Genomic DNA, 19,524 nt, shown 5'->3' on the forward strand with positions numbered 1-19,524 from the left:
TGTTTGCACACAGTAGGGATTTAATAAGTGCTTATGGAATGATTGGATGAAATAAGAAGAGGTCATTTTCATAAATTACTTAACATTTATTAAGTACTGAGTCTGTGCCAAGTACCATCATACTAAGAGCTAAGCTAAGCAAAAATAAAATAATTTCTATTCTCAAAGGTCATAATGAATTGTCATGAACAAATAATTCATTGCCTAATGATCAGCCTACTATACTAAGCTTCTCCCTTTAGTAAACTCAATTGGTCCTCAAATATCAGGTATGATAGATCACCTGGACTACTGGAGCATGAGCTTAAGAGAAAGGTAAAACTTAACTGAAACAGGATCACTTCTGCTCCATAATATGTAGAGATTTAGCAGAAGAAAGTAATGATAATAATGTGATTATTGTTAACTCCACGTTTTACAGAGCATTCTCCTTACAAAAATTATATGAGATGAGTATGTAAGCTGATAACCCTATGAGGGGAACAGATGAGAAGACTGAGCCCATGCAAACAGCTAGTAAGAATCAAATCAGAACCGCAACCAAATCAAGGTTTCTTGTTCTAAGTGTGTTATTCCCAGATACTTCTACTTATTATGCTTACAAATGCAGAATTTCCTCTCAGAAGGTGGACATAGAGGAGAGAAAGGTAGCTGATGAAGGAAAAAGTATGATTCTATAGAGCTCAGGCATATCAAGTCCCCTTGAACTAGAGTAGGCCAATATGAATCCTATACATCTTAGCTAAAATAACAAAAAGCCCAGTTAATTCCTTTCTCTTGTTCTACCTGAGATGTCACTCTCCTGTCTTCTCTGTCATCAGAAGGAATATATTAATTCCAGAACAATAAAAGGACTTGGATGCATTTAAGGGAGGTACTGAAGGGGAGACGTGGCCCAAAATTCTTGTCACTGGATAAAGCAGTCTCATAATAGTAGAAGAAATGAGAGGCCTTTATAATGTAGCTCCATAATTGTGGAGCTTGGGGAGGGTGAATAGGGAGGCAGTAGGAGGAGGACCTGGTAGGAGTGGGGGAATCAATTATCAGAAAGGGAATAGCATCTAGACAGGCGATTTCAAAAGGAATAGAAAGTGAATTTCCCTTTTGGATCAAATATACTACCACTGTCTTAGTGTCTTAAATTATTTGTTCTGAGAGTAAGTTAAAAGAGGAAGCAAGTATTACAGATTTCAGTGGCTACTAAGAGTTCAAGGAGATTTATGGATTTTCAGCTTGCTGAAGGTCCAAGGAGAATAGAAAAAAACATCAGCTACTTTTAATGTGCAGTCATTTCATTCTGGGCCTCTAGAATGGGCTTAGTTAGAATAGCCTATATGTAACCTTTTACAGTTTGGCAGACTATTCTTCTTGACCTGCCCCAGGAGGTAGGTCCCCAACATTAATTTATTCACTCATTCAACAATCATTTGTGTAATTATTTCCCTTAATTCCTCCCATTCACACATTCTTAGTGTTTTTCCTTGGCAGAAGAAGTTATTCTATCATTACTCCAGTAAACAAAACGAAGAAGTTAATAAGCTCATCTAAAACAATTGTTCGGTTTCCCAGGCACTATCTTACCCCCTATAACCCATTCCACAGTTGCCAAGCTTTTTTCATGAACCTGGGGTTGTCCTTTTCTGTTTTTCTCGTAACAATTCAATACAAATGATTAACTCATCATTCTCTCCTTCCATGATAGCACTTGTATCCTAGTGTTTTGTGGAGATTGATATAATTTCTGTTTCCCAATAATTTGGGGAACCTTCTTCAGACATCCATGAGGTGTCATATTATAATGTTGTAATCAGTGCCATGATTTAATTTAAATCACAGGACTTGGAATCAGAATGCCCAGGTTTGAGTCTTACTCCAGTCACTTATTAAGTGACTTTGAATGGGATGCATTCCTTCAGTGATAAATGAAGTCTCATACTAGTTAGGTGCTCTTTAAGAATTATTTCAGCTCTAATATTCTGTTAGTGTATGATTCTTTGGGGAGGTAGTAATGAGCATGGAGGAAGAATATAGTATAGTGGGGAAAGTCCTGAACTTGGGATCAACACTAGCTATATAACTTTAGGCAAAACATTTACCTTTTCAGGATTCAGTTCCATCCTCTGTAAAGGAATAGATTTGGACTAAATTATATTTAAGGTCTCTTTTAGTTCAAAATCTATTAGAATAAAGAATCAAGGTATCATAGATCAAGAACTTCAGAGATTGCCTACTCCAGCTCCTTCATTGGTAACAGAGGTAGTAACATATACTTTTTTTCCCCCCATTCTGTAGTTCAAGCTGAAATCCATATCTACCAGACTAGCCTCATATCACTAATTGACTCGAACATCTCAAACTGAAAATTTCCAAATCTCATTATTTTTCTTCTAAAGCCTTCCCTTCTTACTAATTTTTCTATTATTGTCCAGGTCTCCACCATTCCCCCCATTACCTGGGTTCACATTTCTTCACAACTTTTCTCATATGTATTCCCTTCTCTGTACACATACAATGGGCTATCTCTCCTCACTTTACTCATAGATTATTGCAACAATTTTCTAGTTGATCTCCTTTACTGGAGCATTTTCCCATTAGATTCTATCATTGAATCAGCTACCAAAATGATCTTCCTAAAACGTTTGTCTATGTTGGTACCACACCAAGACACTCAACAAACTCTAGTGATTCTCTTTTGTTTCCAGAATCATTTATAAATCCCCTTTCTGGCTTTTAAAGTTTATGGTTCTTTCCAACCTTTCCAGTCACCTTATACTTCCTTGGTAGAATAAATGGAAGGAATACTGAATTTTTTGGCTTTTTTCTCACTTGACAATCCATCTCCTGACTTGTCATTTCATTGACTATCCCTCTGCTCTGATAACTTTCCCTTCTCACCTCTGCCTCCTAACATTCCTCAAAAGTCAGCTTAAACAAAAATTATTTCCCTGTTTTCTCCTCTTCTAAATTGCTATCTTTTGAGATTATATCATGTTTACACTGTATAGATCTTATATGGGATATAATTGTTTTTAAGTCATCTTCTCCATTAGAATATGTCTTTCTTTGTATTCCCAAAGCTTAGCAGAGAATATATAGTAAGTATGTGGTATATCCTTTAAAGTTTTTGTTTTTGTTTTTGTTTTTTGTAATCATGATTGCTTCCATTTCATTGACAACTCTCACATTTAGTTAGATAATTATATTATCACAATTGACTTAGTTGCCTCAAAGATAGCAATCATCAACATCTTAAATCTGGACTACAGACTTTTAGTAGGATTAGCACTTTCTTCCCTTGAAGACTTTATGAAGAGGATATTAATGAACTTTTTATGGCATCCCTATAGGACAAACAATTTTTAAGTAAGCTAAAAATTATTTCTGTTTGTTAATGTCAAGGAGCTTAAGTGATCCATTTCTTTCTTGCTCTTTCTGTGTGTGTGTATATGTGTGTGTGTGTGTGTGTGTAGTTAATTAGATCACTAATTTTTGTATCACATTCCTCAAGTTCTTCCAGTTCCAATAGAACTTTAATAGTTAGAAATGTGGTGAATTTAATTTATTTAATAGTGTTTGTCAAATGTTATTGAAATAAATTTTTATTGAAGAAAACTACATTTTCTTCTACTGCGGAATACACACATGTTTATATACATATATCTGTACGTACGTATATACATAGGTATACACATATCTGGGATATCTTAGCTATAAGCAGTCATGTTTTTGTACATTTTATACTTGATATATAGGATGTGATACTAGGTAGTATGCCAGAGAAAACAAAGAACAAATCTCAGGGACACCTGGGTTCAAACCTTGCTTCTGGTGACACTGGGTGTATTACTGTGAGTAGGTCACAACCTTTCCTTTTCCTCAGGCAATTATTTAAGCTTAAGTTAAGGACAAATTATTGATCTACATCAGTTGAGGGAGTTTCCACAGTGGGAGTGTCCTAAATTAATGAGATTTCAGGTGTGTGTATGAGCTTACACACACACACTAAGATTTATGCATAGACATTTTTAGCAAGACATATTAATATCTATGCATTTATAATAAATGCATAAATGAAAATCCTAAATTTATATGTGTTTCTAGATGTTAAAAAGTACCAAAATGTGTCAGTTTTTATTCTAACCTTTGAGAATTGAGTCATCTCCATATGCAGAAGAGAGGAGGACTTTAATCAAACTTAATAAATACATATTAATAAATTAAAATTGCTTTCATTCTCTAAGTACCAGGGATACAAATACAATATAATTTAGACCCTCAAGGTGCTTATATTTTAGTATAACACAAATATAGGAGTAGCAGTCAAAGGAGAAACTTTTTGGCTTGGAAGATTACAAAAAATAGCAAGTAGAGCCATTGGAAATATACTTATGATAGACAGACAGATATAGGGTCCAATCCAATAAACATTTATTAAGCACCTCCTATGTCCCAGACACTTCCAACTCTAACTTTAAATGTACACAATAGATACAATTAATTAATAGGAAAATAATATCTGTCTTCAAGGAGCTCAATGAGGGTGGGAAGAAAAGAGCAGAAGGAACTAGGAAAGCAGATGGTGAAAGGGGCAGATTCCAGAGATGGATCTAGCACAGGAGCAACTTGTTTAATGGAGTTGACATCAGGCAAAGCAACAGATGCAAAACACAATGAACTGAGAATCCATTGCCTCTCTGTATAAAGGAAAGCATTGGAAGGAGTTCAGTATGCCAACTCCTGACCCTCCATTCAGAGAGGATGCTGAGGGAGGTGTCCTAAGTCAATACTTAAATTACCAGCCTGGTGATTGAGTTTAGAAATGATAAGCTTATCTAGGAAAGGGCACCTTGCTCCTGGAGCTAAAACCTGGCAGGGCTTCAAAAGTAAAGTGAGTTGATAGACTAATATAGATAATCATGTGGACAAAAATATATTAAGAAGTGTGTGAATTTATATGTATATATATATATATATATATATATAAATTTAAGTAGATGATGGTGTATTATACTGTTTTATAAAACAATATAATACACCATCGTCTATATACTTAAATCTATATACTCAATTTATAATATGTGCTTATACATGCAAATATCTGTATTAATATCCATATGTGCATGTGTAAATACACACAACATAGGGATTTAAACCATCACAGAATTAGGACAAACTTTTATTTTATTATTATTATTATAAATAATAATGATGGCTAGCACATAGCACTTTAAGATTTTCAAAGTACTTTACATATACTAATTCATTTGATTTTCACAATCTTATAAAATAAGGGCTATTGTTTTTCCCCTTTTGCAAATAAGAAAACTGTAGCACAGGGAGGTTGTAATTTACCTAGAGATTCCCATTTATGAATTGTATGAGGAATTATTTGAACTCTGGTCTTCCTGACTCTCAGTCCTGTGTTTTTTCCTACTCCAGCATCAAATTTACAAATAACTGTCCTGTTCTGTGGTTATGTGTGCACTCATCTTCATCAGTCAGCTTCCTTATTTCTGGGTTGAGTAATTGATGAATGGTAAAGACAGCGTTCAGCAGAAATCCAAACCAATGATATTGGATTGATGCCTTGAGCATCACTAAATGGCATGTCCAAAATTCAGGGTTTTCCATCCTTCCTAGTACTTTGCATCCTACTGTTTTATCTAGAATACATCTGTGGCAGTTTCCAAATTCATAAATCAACTTCCCCTCCATGTGTCTTATCCTGTGAAATGTAAGAAAGAAAACTGCCCAGCACTTTTTCACAAGGTCATTTAAACCTACTGAGACTCTTTTAAGCAAAATTTAAATGTGTCCTATTTCTAATAGAAAGTCTATGGGAAATTTAGGAAATGAAATATATAATATGTAATTATATAATTTACACTCTAACCTGGGTAACAGAAGAGGCATGGACTAAAAAGGCACTGTATCCTTGAGTATATAATTTATATTGAAATTATATTGAGAATATAATCCCCATATGGAATAGCACAATTCCACTGCTATGATAGACAGTGATATAGTATTGCCTTAAAGTGATTTCTGCATTCAATGCAATTTGGGGGATTAAGGGTGTCCCCCACCTCCAATAAGTCTCTTATCCCAGTAACTAACCAAACAGAAACAGCTGGGTTTATTAGAGGTGACCGGAAGTCAGTCCAGGTGCCTTAACTGCAAACCAATTTAAGACCTGACTATGATCATTAATTGCCACATATTACATTTTATCACTGGGCAATTTAATATCTCTGACCTGTTGGGCATACTCATCATAAAAAAAAAAAATCTTTGAGGGAAAAAAAGGAAAACAGGCAGGCATTAAAAAAAAAAAAAAACCTTAGTAATCTATCTGAGTTTGTGGCTGCCCATGCTTGAAGGTCTCTGGATACCTATGCCTAAATAGCTAAAAACAAAATTATAATAAAGGAAAGCATTATTGAGTTGATCTGAAGGCTCCCTCTGAAAATTATAATGAAAAGGGCAGAGCTAACACTGCTGAGCAGCTCTACTATTAACTGCTTGCCTTTAAATATTGGAGATGGTTATTTAAACCAAATATCTGGAGTAGCTATTCTCTAATAACATTCATTGTAATGACTCTAGACATGAAGTGTAAAAATCTCATTACTGCTACCGAACTTACCCCATCCACACAAACATAATATATTGACTTTGGCAATACCTCCATGCATTATCAAGTTTGTGGAATCAAAATGAACTAAAAAAGGGGGCTCTCTGAAAGATTTCAGAGAAAATTCTATAGAATTGCTTTACTAATGCACCCTTTTTGGAGATTAGGTAATTCCATCTGTGTAAACTGGGGCATTAAAATAATAACTGTGCGACAAATAGCAAGCAAGCCTTGGGCACAGAAACCAAAGATTTCACTGGAGAAATCCCACAGAATTCAAAGAAATGTCATATTTGCAATGCGAATCTTGTGTTCTCTCTGCTATTACCAGGAGCAGAAGGGCAGTGTAGGTAATACAGAGCCCAGCCTCTTGGCCGCTCAGATATGTGACCATGAAATGGACAGGACAAAACAGATGAGCTGGGTCAGGTGAGAGCCCTCACCCTACTTACACGTGCTTCCCTTGCCATTCTGTTTATATCAGTACCAGGACAGCAAACGGTTAACTAAAGGAGACAAAATCCACTGTGACCAGAAGGTCTCTGTGCAATCATCAGTAGAACTAGCTATTATAGCCAATTTAATAGCTTGAAAATGAACTCATTAGTGGTCTTTTATCAGTGGAAGAAAGTCTATTAAATCCGGATGTGTGAAGAAGCAGTACGGAGGCTCATTTCCATCCCACTTGTGACCTGAACAAATCAGAGAAATGCTTTTCAAGTAACCAGGGTCAGGCTTGACTGCAACACGATATTTCTGACGCTCTCTCCTAATGTGTCTTTCCTTCAGGTTTCTGAGGCAGTTAATTTTAATTTACGGTATGGTGGGGTGCTTCCCCTGATTCTCTTGCCCTACCATTGCCATCCAGAAACACATGCCCCATCTCTGGGGATGGCAGAAAGAATCTGCTGTGAGCTTGGCTGGATTTTTAATGTGTCATAGGATCTCATGCCTCTGACATGCTGGTATTATCAGTCACTACTCTTAACTCCAAAGAGGCTTAAGATAAAGCATTTAGAAATGAGTCATAGACAGGTGCTTTGATCACTGGTATTGTCAGCAAAGACTCCTCATATTCAGGGCAGACTCAACTGCTTTTTGCTGATAGTTAAAGATTACTTGGACAAATGGGTAAGTATAATCGTATGTGAGTTGGCTTTTCCTTACCCCTTGGGCTGAGGGACAGATTTAAGCCAAAATATGTGAAATATCTTGATAATGTGAATTCCTAGGAATATGCCTATAAAGTTTTTATTCTTTTTATTTTCTGTTCCTTGCTCTCCTCTGTTGCTCTTTTTTTTGGTCTTACTTCCTTGTATTATTCACCCTTTAATTCAATAAGCTTACTTCACTAAAAGACTGTAACTTACATGAAGATGGAAGCCTTTCTTGGATTTTTCTAGGAAAATCCCAAAACACCTATCACAGCACTAGGCATATTGTTGTGATTCAATAAATGTGTTTATAAGATCATATTTCCAGAGCCAAAAGGGAGTTGAGAGGTCACTGAGTCATCCAACCCCTTCATTTTAGAGGTGAGGAAATTGAGGGCCTGATAATCTGTGACTGACCCGTGTTACATAGATGATAAGTGCCTGAGGTGGGAATTGGACTGAGGATCTTCCTTATTTAAAATCCATAGTTCTAATGTACTATCCATCACTGTTATTTTAGAGCTGGGGTGGCATTTAAGAACATGGAATCATAAATTTTGAACTAGAAAGTATCTGAGACTATCAAATCCAACCAGAACATTTTATAACTGAGGAAACTGAGGTTTAGATACATGATCTGACTTTCTTAGTGGCACACAGCCTTTAAGTGCCAAGCAGGTGTATCCTTAATTCTTTTTTTTCAGACATCAAAGTTCCCTTAATTCATATTAGAATCTGGGTTCAAAAAAATATCAATTTTATCCAATCCTGACTTTCTATACAATCCTGACATTATAGAAGACCTTAGATGCTTCATGTAATCTAACTTTGGCTAGATCTAAACAGGGAGATTAATTCAGCTTATTAAGTGAATTTGCAAAATATCAATGCAAACTTTTCTTTTCCCTTCATAAAGCTCACCCAAATTGGTATGGAGGGAGTGTTTCTAAATTTGCTTCAATTCCTTGTTTTATTTCTTTTGTACTAAACTTTAGATTATGCTTTTCTTTTTTCAAAGGGTTTCAGCCTTCAAGTAGAGATTTATCTGGCAGAAGGAAAATAATGAACAAAATATTTGACGAAAAGATGCATCATGTCAATGTTGATGATGAAATGGACTTGAGATTTTAAAAGGCTTGGGTTCAAATTCCACATCTCACTTATATTAGCTTTGTGACCAATGACAAAGTACTTAACCTTTCTAATCTTCAGTTTCCTTTCTGTAAAACAGAAATAATATGAGCATATCACACCCAACCCCCCATACTCTTTCATTCCCTAGATTTTAAGGATCAAAATGAGATAAAGCAACTTTGAAAGATCTAAAATTAGAAATGTCAGTTATTAAAATATAGACTCTGGAAAATGAAGAGAAAAAAAAAATAAAGAAAGAAAGAAAAGAAACTCAGAAGTCCAGAAATGCATATCTAGCAAGGAAGGATTTGCAGTTGACTATGCTTCCCAGAGAAACAAATTTTAAGCATTTCACATTTCTATCTTTATATAAGATATCACTGTCATACCCAATGGTTAAATTATTGGTAGACAAGGTAAAAATTAAAATATTTAAACTGCAAAACTTTTCCCGTTTCTCCTATACATAGCATTTTGATTATAGAAATACATTTTTTATTTCATTTATTATTCAAGTTCATCTACCTTGAGATGATATCATTATTGTTAATATTTCTTTGATTGTCAATCTCTACCTATATTAGCTAAATACATAAAATCAAAAGCCACTGCCACTTCTTGGGAAGAAAGACACATCCCTTTGCAAAATTACTATGGCATCAATATTGGAGCATTTTCATTTTAACCATTATGGACAGAGTTGAGGCCCAGAGATTGATAGAGATATTTCTCTCAACAATTTTGAAATTCAATTCACAGTAAATAATATGGATAATAAATATAATAGTAAAATAATAACAATAATTTCATTAGTGGTTAGGAAATCTCTGATGATTCACTTGAAGTCATCGATTGATAAAAAATCAAGTATAGTAAGGAAATACCAATTATCCAGTGTGGAGTCCAGCATGAAATTGACCTAGATAGTCAAAGCAAGAGCAGGAAGGAGAGAAAAGAAGGATATGTGTTAGGGGGAGAGAGAAAAACCGAGAAAGATGAAATCAGAGGCAGTGAAATAAGCACACAAGGAGAAAGACACTTCCCTGGTATTCATTTTGAGTAATTGGTTCAAGCTCATTTTAAGGTGAAGATATTTCTGTCATCTGGTATTTGGCTAGAAGGCAAATTTGATATTGGACTTCAATGTCATTCTACTAGAAAAATAGTTATAGTCCTTTAGATAAAGAGTTCTCTCTCTTTTCTTGTGTTTATTTATCTCTCATGTGCTTCAGCTTAATTTTCTTAGGGTTTGTGTACCTGCCTTAACTACTCTGCTTAAAATCACCTTATTTCTTCTGTTGGTTTAAATCTAGGTATGATGTCTAACCTACCTTGATTTTCCCCAATGTAGCTATCAAAAGTACCACTTATCCATTCTCCTGGTTTATCCATATAAAGCCAACTAATGTCAGCTTGGGTCTTGGAATATCTTTATTTGCCCTTTTATTTTGCCTTTGTCTTCTAAATTTTAACAGCTGTTTTGGGGAGTGTAACGAGCTGTCGTCTCTAGAAGCTGCTGGATCGCTCTCTGGGAAGAGATCTGCTGTGTCTACTCAAATCTCTCCGTCAGATTCTTCTTCCTGTAGTGAACCGTTGTCTCCAGGCAGTTGCTGTTAACTCTTGTCCTTAGAAGTGACTTCCCTTCCTGCAGAGAGCTCCGTCAGGCCTGATGTAATGCAGAGAGTCTTCTCCTCTTCCTGGATTGCTGTCCTCTTTATCCTCCCAGAGAATGGGCGTGGGATAATGCAAGGGCTTCTGGGAAGAACCACCCCAGCCAATGAGCTTGCCCCCTCTATCAAGTCAACCTGAGTTCTCACCTTGTAATTGTCCAGAAAACCTCAGTTCTCACTTAGTAATCCTAACATCGGAGGTCAATAATATAAAAAAAAATGAAAAGATTATGACTAGACTGGACGTAGAATGGATATAGCTAAAGCATAGAGGATCACTAATTATATATTAAATGAGCACAGACGTGTTTTCCTCAAGCTCAATATATTCAGCACAGAGGTGAACCACTTTGAAAATTGAAAAAAATCAGCTTAGAAAAAAAACCCAGCTTTTTGCAATAAGGCTGCATTTATGACCTTCATTTCTGCTTAATGGGCACATGATAGAGAAACAGAGTGGCCAAAATGTAATGACTCGTCCTTTTTTAGTCACATGAAACTTGGAAAACAGATCCCTATCTCTTCTCTCCTAAGACTTGAAAGCTCTCAGATGTTTAAACAGTTAATACATTTGATCAGTCTTATTTAGTCAAGAGAAATTAATTGGTTGTTACCTCTTATGGGTGTTTTCTTTTTGTACTGCCTCAGCTACTTCACTTGTAATGACACTTAGGTCACTGAGCCATTGGGAGAATCAAATGAGTTAATATATGTAAAATGGTTTGCAAACTTTCTAAAACAATCTCTAATGTCTGATGTTATTCTATGAAAGGAAGAATGGCATTGTAGAAGGAGTTCTGGAAAGTAATATTCTGAATCCCATCCTGACTTTTGTTAACTGTTCAATCATGGCCTGCTGATTTGGACCTTTGAGTCTCAGTTTTCTCCTCTGGAAACGGGGAATAACATATCATAAGGATATTTCAAGATCAATTGATAGCATGTGAAGTGATTTTGTGAATGCCTTAGTGAACTATCTAAATTGGAGATGGATGTCATTAAAATACTATATAAATAGTAGCTGCTATTAATACTAGCTAGATTTGTTTTGCATTTTAAGGCAAAGCTTCTTCAACTGGGGTCATGATCCTATCTACTGTCATGTAACTGAATATTAGAGTTATGAAATTATAATATATTATCAGTAAATGTTTGGTTTATATACCCATATATCCAGGGTAGCATAAAAATTTCTTGTGTGAAAAAGAGTTAGTGAGGAGGAAAAAGTTTAAGTCCTGCTTTAAGGTTTACAAAAGACTTTATATATGTCTACTTATGATTTTCACAAGTCTATGAGGTGGGTGCTATTTTACAGATAAAAAAAAATGAGGCTGAGAAAGATTAAATGACTTGCCTAGAATAACACAACCAAGTAATTGAGGCATAATTTGAACTCGGGTCTTTTTGACTTCAAATTCAACATTGTTTCTACCCTACCATCTAACTGCCCTATCATATGTATTCAGGGATATGAGCAGTCTGTACCGCTAGAGCCTCGTATTTGCTCAAATGACCACATGGCACTCCTTCAGTCCTCCAATTATGGCTCCTCATTTTTAGAGTCAACTACTTACCACTCCTTAGAAGTATATTTATTAGGTATCAATCACTTCTAAAAACTCTAGCCTTCCTTTTAGGGTTATTTAAATAGAAGTTAAGGATTATTCTTACTCTGGCAATCATCCTTCTAGAGAAATAACTTTTTATTCTTCCTTAATTAGAAACCATGAAGGCAGTGCTTTCCAGAGTACCTGCTTCCCAATATCCATACTCAATGTTTATCCATACAGCTGCTCCCTTGCACAATAATATCTCAATGGGATGTAGAGGTAATTAGGAAATATTATTTCATGTATACAACCACAGTGTAGATTCATTCACTCTTTGCATTCAGAACTGCTCTTAAGAGGCTATAAATTTGTATATAAAATACATATGTGCTCTGGCTAGCACCTCTAACTACACATGATATTTTTGTTATCATTTAGTAGGGTTAACTGATGCCCTATTTTTATGTGAGAGTCTTTCCCACCTTGCTAACAACATTAAACTTTCTCAAAGGAAAAAGAAAATGCAGATGAAAAATAGCACACGTGCTGATAACATGCTGCCATCTATTCCCAAGTTTTTATCCAGCATGTCCTAGCCAGGACAAGAACATGGTCACCTATCCCCTTGAAAGAGAAACTGTCATTCCTAATTCATTTATACAGGGCCCTTAAGGTGCCGTTAGCAAACTGAAAGAGCTCTAAAGCAAAATTAATCTAGTCTGACTGAAGCAAACTAGTTTTTCTAAAAGCTGTAAAACATTTTGAGAGAGGTAGGTCACACTGCTGTCCAGGCTCATGCACAATACCACCTGACATCTTGATGTTAGGTATATGTTTGTGACCAAAGGAAAGGAATAATAACATTGATAGCTCACTTTGGCATGGTGCATTAAGGTTTATGAAGTACTTTTCCTCCAACAATTATGTAGGATGTTTAGCCCCATTTTAGTTATGAAGAAACTGAGGCACAGATAGATCCACCTCTTGATTCCAAAGATAATACATTGAATTACATTATCTATTGTCTACTTTATGTTCGCTCGTGGTCTGACACTGAGTTGGTATCTATTACCTATAAACATATTATAATGTACTATATAATATTACACTTATAATTATAAAAGGAATCTATTTTCAGAACCAAACTCAAAGTTAACCAAATTTTCAGAGGTAGTTTGTGTGCTATATATTTGTTTAATAATAATAATGATAATAATTCTGGTAACAATATTGATAGCTCCAATTATAGATTTACAAAGCATGGTATATGGGTCATCTCATTGGATCTTCTCAAAAACACTTGGGATATTGGTGCTATTTTCATGCCCATTTTCCAGATGAGGGAATTGAGACTGAGAGAGGCCATATGACTTGCCCACTACTAAATATCTAAGATAGAATTTGAACTCATGTCTTCTTGATTCCAGTTCCATCACTTCCACCCAGTGGGCCTCCCAAATGCTTCTCTCAAAGAATCTCACCAAAACTCAAATCTCATTGCAAATTCCAATTGAATTCTTGCAAGATTTTTTTTTTTGGCTGAGGCAATTGAGTGATTTGACCAGGGTCACACAGCCAGGAAGTGTTAAGTGTCTGAGGTCAGCTTTGAATTCAGGTCCTCCTGACTTCAGGACTGATGCTCTATCCACTACAGCAACTAGCTGCCCCTCTTGCAAGATTTTTAATAAACACTGCAGGAAAGGCATTGCTGCTGCCCTCTGTTACTTGGAGGATGGGGGAATAGGTGAATGATTTATGTCAAGGAAGTAAATGACTTTTCTGCTCTCATAATCTTATAAAGTGAGAACAATAACACACAACTTGTAAAGTAAAGAAACAGCAAGTTCTGTTATCTTGAGAGGATTCCGTTGCCAGATAGACAGGTCCTCAGGTAGCATCACTTTACTCGTTGTGTGGTTCCTCATGTTCTGGTGCATTGATTCCAGTACAACCCAAAGAGTGATTGGGATGCATTTCTCTCCCTGCATGTTCTCTATGTCTATGCTCTAGAGGGCATGTACCTCCTAAGTACTAGCATTGCAAAAAAAAATAAAATAAAATAACCTAACAATGACCCTGTACCTAAGGTTCCACAAAACCTTATGAGCATATACTCAGATTATATTTTCAGTAGAGAGCAAACTCTTTTAGTGAAGGGATAGAGGCCCCAGATTCTACACAGGTAGGTGTACCTCTACACTAATAATAGGTGTGGATTAAAGGTTATAAGATCATAGATTTAGGTCTGAAATAGGTGCTAGAAAGTGATCTGGTTCTTATTTTAAAGATCGAAACACTCCATGGCATAGTCCAAGTTTGAATCCAGATCTTCTGACTGCAAATTCAACACTCTTCCCATGGCATATGTTGACTGCTCCTATTGCTGATAGGGTGGGCTAGTGGAAGGAACACCGAAAAGGAAGTCAGATTTTGGCTCTAGTATCAAAATTCTCCTAATTAGCTGTGACACCTTGAGTATATCCCTAGTATTCTCTATGTCTTAGTTCTATCAACTAGAATTTATACTGTCCAATTTCTAATATCTTTTCCAATTTTAATCTATGTTTGTCAGTATAGTGACTTGGCTCTCCTCTCAATATTTTTAGCATAAAGAATGATACGCATTTAAGACATCAAAGTAGAAATCCTTGGGAGTCATTTTTGGTCGCAAGGTTCTTGACTTTTCCTTTGAATGACATCAGACAGGTCACGTGCTATATACATGCCAGCCCTGTGTAAGGCACAGTCATTTCAGTCCAAGAAGGACTGAAGAGCCATAGTCAGTTCGACATTGTCAAAGGTCCAGGCAGCTTGTTAGCCTTTGATTTACTGAGGCATGAAGAGCCCTGGCCCATCCCAGCTGGAAGAATGACTGCCACTCTGCCCCAGACACTGCCCTGCTTGTCACCTCGACTCAGTTCCCATACTAATTTCTCCAAGAATCTATCTTCTTCTTCACCCTTGGCTCCACCCTGGGTTGTTTTTATCCAGAAGACAGTTACAATCAAGGTGCACTCTTGAAGAGAAGCAGCAGCGGTAGCTGAGGGTCCTAATGCATATTGTGATGGGATCAGGTGTCCTAGGAAGCCCCGGGCAAGCTAGCAGTGATGGATCAGACTATTTAGTGACAAAGGACGACAGACCTCTCTCCTCATTCCTTTAGCATGGTGATGAATTGACAACTCAGGAGCATGGGGAAGGAGAAAAAGAAAATATCCCTTTCCCCTTCTTCTCCCCCATCCTTGAAAGGGCTTTTGTCAAGCAATGATTTTTAAATTTGACTACTCGAAATGATGCAAAGAATAATTAATTCAAGACAGGAAAGCATTTGGAAATGCAGAGTATTATGGGAAAAAACAAAAAACCTTTTTAGTGGACCTGAGATTTGGAGAATCCTGGGTGACTAAACTACCTTTGGGGAATGGATAAGTCAACCAAGTGAACTGAATTGCCCAAAAAGAATACTCACCAGGATACCAATTAGTTAATTGTCTCAAAAGCATTAATAGCCACACATGGGTGAGTAGCACTTCACCCTGGGGTTAGTTTAATAATCCATCACCTAATTGTTATCACTTGGCACATGATGACCAGACATTGCTCCACAAAAGCCTTAGGCCTTTCCAATCCCCACCCACACTTTCTCTTTTCTTTCTTTTTTTTTTTTTTTTTTTTTTTTAATTTATGTACTTTTTATGTTCAGTGCGCATTGTGGTATTTTGAGAGGAATAAAAAGCAACTAGACTGTTGATTTCTCTTAATTCTGTTCTTTCCACTATTTCAGTGGGAAAAAAGGACTGAAATCTCATTGGGCTCAGTGGAAAATTCTACTAGCTGGTGAGAAAATAAAGTTGGGGAGGGAGGATAAGTTACTGCTTTCTCTTATTAGTTTTTCTCTTAAAATCGTGGTTTCTTGATAAAGAAGGGAGCCTGCTTTTAAAATTGTTTATAATACCTTCTTACAGAAGGGAACATTCCCATTGTCACCTATGGGGTCCATCGTAGTGGACTCCTGTCAGATTTTTCTTGAACACCTAGAAGTGTCACCTAAGCCCAGAGACCCACTCGTGCTTTTTTTCATGCAGGCTGGCTCCCAGGGAAATACCATGCCAGTGTTCCACAGATTTCACTGGATACCAGTCAGTTTCTTCTGGGTAAGTAAAAAATAGTGACATTCATTTACCTCTTAGTTTGCGATATTCCCCAGAGAGGCATTCCAGTATGGTGGAAAGATTGCTGGATGTGGAGTTAGTGTATTTGGGCTCCAATTGTGACTTTGCTACACCTGTTTTATTTTGGGTAAATTACTGAATCTCTGTGGGATGGAGGATTTTTTATTAATCTGACACAGAGAGACAGAGAGAAACACATAGAGACACAGACAGAGACAACAGAGAGACACAGAGACAAGCAGAGACAGAGAAAAGAGACAGGCAGAGAGAGACACACAGAGACTGAGACACAAAGAGAGAGAGACACAGAGAGAGAGACACACACACAGAGAAAGAGACAGAGAGATAGAGACAGAGACAGACAGAGAGACACAGAGACACAGAGATGAACTAAATGTAGTTTTAAAAAGTTTCTTGCTCCAGAGATCTGTGACCCAGATAACCATTAATTTGGTCTTTGCTCATGTATAAAATCAACTTGTAGTTTCCTATGGGTGAACAACTGTCAAAGTCATAAATACTTCCCACGCTCCCCAATGCCCGTTTCCTTTTTAAATTTATAATCACTAAAAGCTAAAAGTCAGCATTCTCACAAATGGTATATATCAAGATGCTAATGTCCTTCTTTTTGGTTGGAGAACATGGTGACTATGTGCTAGCATCAGTTGTTAGGATAAAGCAATGAGCAAAAGGAGAATAAATTCTTGCAACTGGAAATGGAAGCTAGAATGTAAGCATGGTTTTGGCAAACTCTGTAACTATCAGCAGAAGTCATTTTGCCATTTCTAGCATGTGTGATGATTTGCAATAGTTTCCAGTATCATTCAGCTTGGTGATATAATAGATAGAATGCTGGACTTGTTGTCAGGAAGACCTGGATTGTCATTTTGCTAGGTCCCTCTTGACTTTGGGAAAGTGACCAGTTCTTTCCAACTTTTGCTCTTTTATTCATAAAATAAAATAACTTCCTCCCAGAGTTGATATGAGAATTTATTTTGATATGAGAATTTATTGCGATATAAGTTCTTTGAAGTCAGGGATTGTCTTTTTACACTTTTGTTATCCTTAGTGTATGATGCTTAGCACAAAGTGCTAAATAAACATTTATTTTTGGATTAAATTTGCACTACAATTTTTATTATTAATCAACAGTCTCCCTCTCTTTTGTCTTCTCCCCTTTCCATCTCTTCCTTTTTCTGCCTTTCTACCTCTTCCTCCTTTCTCTACTCTCTCCCCCTTCACTCTTCTTCTTTCTCACCCCTAGCTCTTCTCCTTATATTTCTTCCCTTGGTTCTCTTCACTTCCTGTTCCTTCCCCAACTTTCTCCCTCTTCTCTCTCTTTTACACCTCATTCAAACTAACAGAATGTGAAGAGTTTTACAGTTTAAATAATCATTTGGTTGCTTTAGAATTTGGGCTTTGGTTTTTACCTTATGTGTAGTTTTGTTGCTTTAATTGAATGGGCTTTCATTCATTAGAACATTGTCTACTGTGCAGCACACCTGTTCCTATAAGAGTTATTGTCATTTTTATATAAGCCTATATTTGGATTAACATGATATCTGTGATTTTTGCTATGTATTCCCATTTTATCATATCAAATTTTACAGCTAATGCTTAATCATAAATTATTTATCATTTATCAATTATTAATGTACTGTGTCCTAATTATTTTTAAAGATAGTCAAGGATGATTTTATTCTTTTTATCATTATGCACAGTTCTTATATCATATCAGCAGATTTGATACATATATTTACTCTTTAGTAAATCATTTTCAAAACTTCTCATGCTATTTTTGTGGGCTAGAGAGATGTTACTAGAACAATTAGTTAAGCTTGGAATTGGTAAAATAATCAGACCTAAATAAGTTAGTATTTATTTACTAATGAGTTAATGTCAGCTTAGTGGAAGGTCTTATTGGAGCTCCCTAAGATTCTGTCTTTGACCTTTGGTATTTTATCAATTATCAATAAGAGATAGCAACAGAAATGACAGTTTGAAATTGACAGAAGACAAAGCTGAGTGATAGCTAGCTAGTTTTTCAAGGGGAGAGATTCAAAAAGATCTTGATAATGGACTAAAACCAATAAGATTAAATTTAGTGAAAACAAATGCAAAATCTTACATTGTGTTCAAAAACCAGTTTGAAAAGTACAATAGAATGTATAATAAATTCTTCTGAAAAATATTTAGAAACATTATCAAACCAAAATATCTAGATATCTAGAAATTACATCAAAATGCCAAAAGTGAGGTTTGGCAAGCACCTTCTTTCTCTTTCTTCCACTCCCCAAAGTACTAATATAATCAAGCTTAATTAAGAAAAGAATTAAATAGCATGAAATGAAAGTGTTTTGTATTTTATCCTAGCATATTTAGATTATTGTGTTCAGTTCGGGGGGGCACCACAATTTAGAAAGAACACTGATGAGAATTTATCAGAAGAATTATATAATAGTAAGTGAAAGACAGCTAGTATAGTCAAGGAGTTCAGAATTAGTGGAAGGAATTTAGCATTAACCTTTCTGGCCCTCAGTTTCCCTATCTATAAAATGTGGGAATTGAACTAGATGGATACCTCACCAGTTCTAAATCTATGATCTGATGTAAATAAACTAGAATTTTTGTCGTTCCTTATAAATGATTCTCAATTTCCTGTCTCCCAAAATCTCTTATTTTTTTTCAAATTTCAGATCAAACACGACTTGAAGTGTCTGATGAATATTCTTCATATACTTATGTATATAACTGTTGTTTTCTCAGATATACTATAAGTTACTTATAAAACTTACTTGGTTGTACTTCTAGAAGTAACTAGTTCAGCTGACTGACATTCTCCTCCTCAGTTCTAGGCAATTCCCTCCCAACAAGCCATTTTGGCAGTGTATGAGACTAAAAAGAGTCTTCCCTCTCTTCCATTCACCAGTTACATCATCAGTCATCTCCCAGACTACTGCAGGAGGCTAAGAGAGATTAGATTATGCAGGTTTATGTAGGTCATATCCTTGTGTTCTTGGGTGGGGAAATAGGAAGTGAGAGTAATACAAGAAAGCCAACCGGCATGGACCAGTTAATTTAATTTAGGAGGGAATTTCCAGCTTGTCTAGTTTAATCCCTCTTTTGCTCAGTTCCTACAATTTTCAGTCCAGTGTCTTGTATAGTGTAGACCCTTAAAGAAGTTAGTAAACTATTTTTAAAAATCTATCA

At 36.0% G+C, this 19,524-nt stretch overlaps 1 protein-coding gene across 6 annotated transcripts in view; it reads left to right on the top strand.

The window, feature by feature from the left end:
* ADARB2 (adenosine deaminase RNA specific B2 (inactive)) overlaps window positions 1-19,524 on the top strand; it is a 651,356-nt gene that overhangs the window by 173,240 nt on the left and 458,592 nt on the right. For 3 of the 6 annotated variants that reach the window (XM_074267208.1, XM_074267207.1, XM_074267210.1), the window contains one exon: window positions 16,228-16,296. The exons of the other annotated variants lie outside the window; for them this stretch is intronic. In XM_074267208.1, coding sequence (XP_074123309.1) covers window positions 16,228-16,296 — 69 coding nt within the window. The remainder of the gene's footprint in view (window positions 1-16,227; window positions 16,297-19,524) is intronic. 6 annotated transcript variants of the gene reach the window in all.

The sequence above is a fragment of the Sminthopsis crassicaudata genome, chromosome 5 (assembly GCF_048593235.1).
Source record: "Sminthopsis crassicaudata isolate SCR6 chromosome 5, ASM4859323v1, whole genome shotgun sequence".
Taxonomy (NCBI): domain Eukaryota; kingdom Metazoa; phylum Chordata; class Mammalia; order Dasyuromorphia; family Dasyuridae; genus Sminthopsis; species Sminthopsis crassicaudata.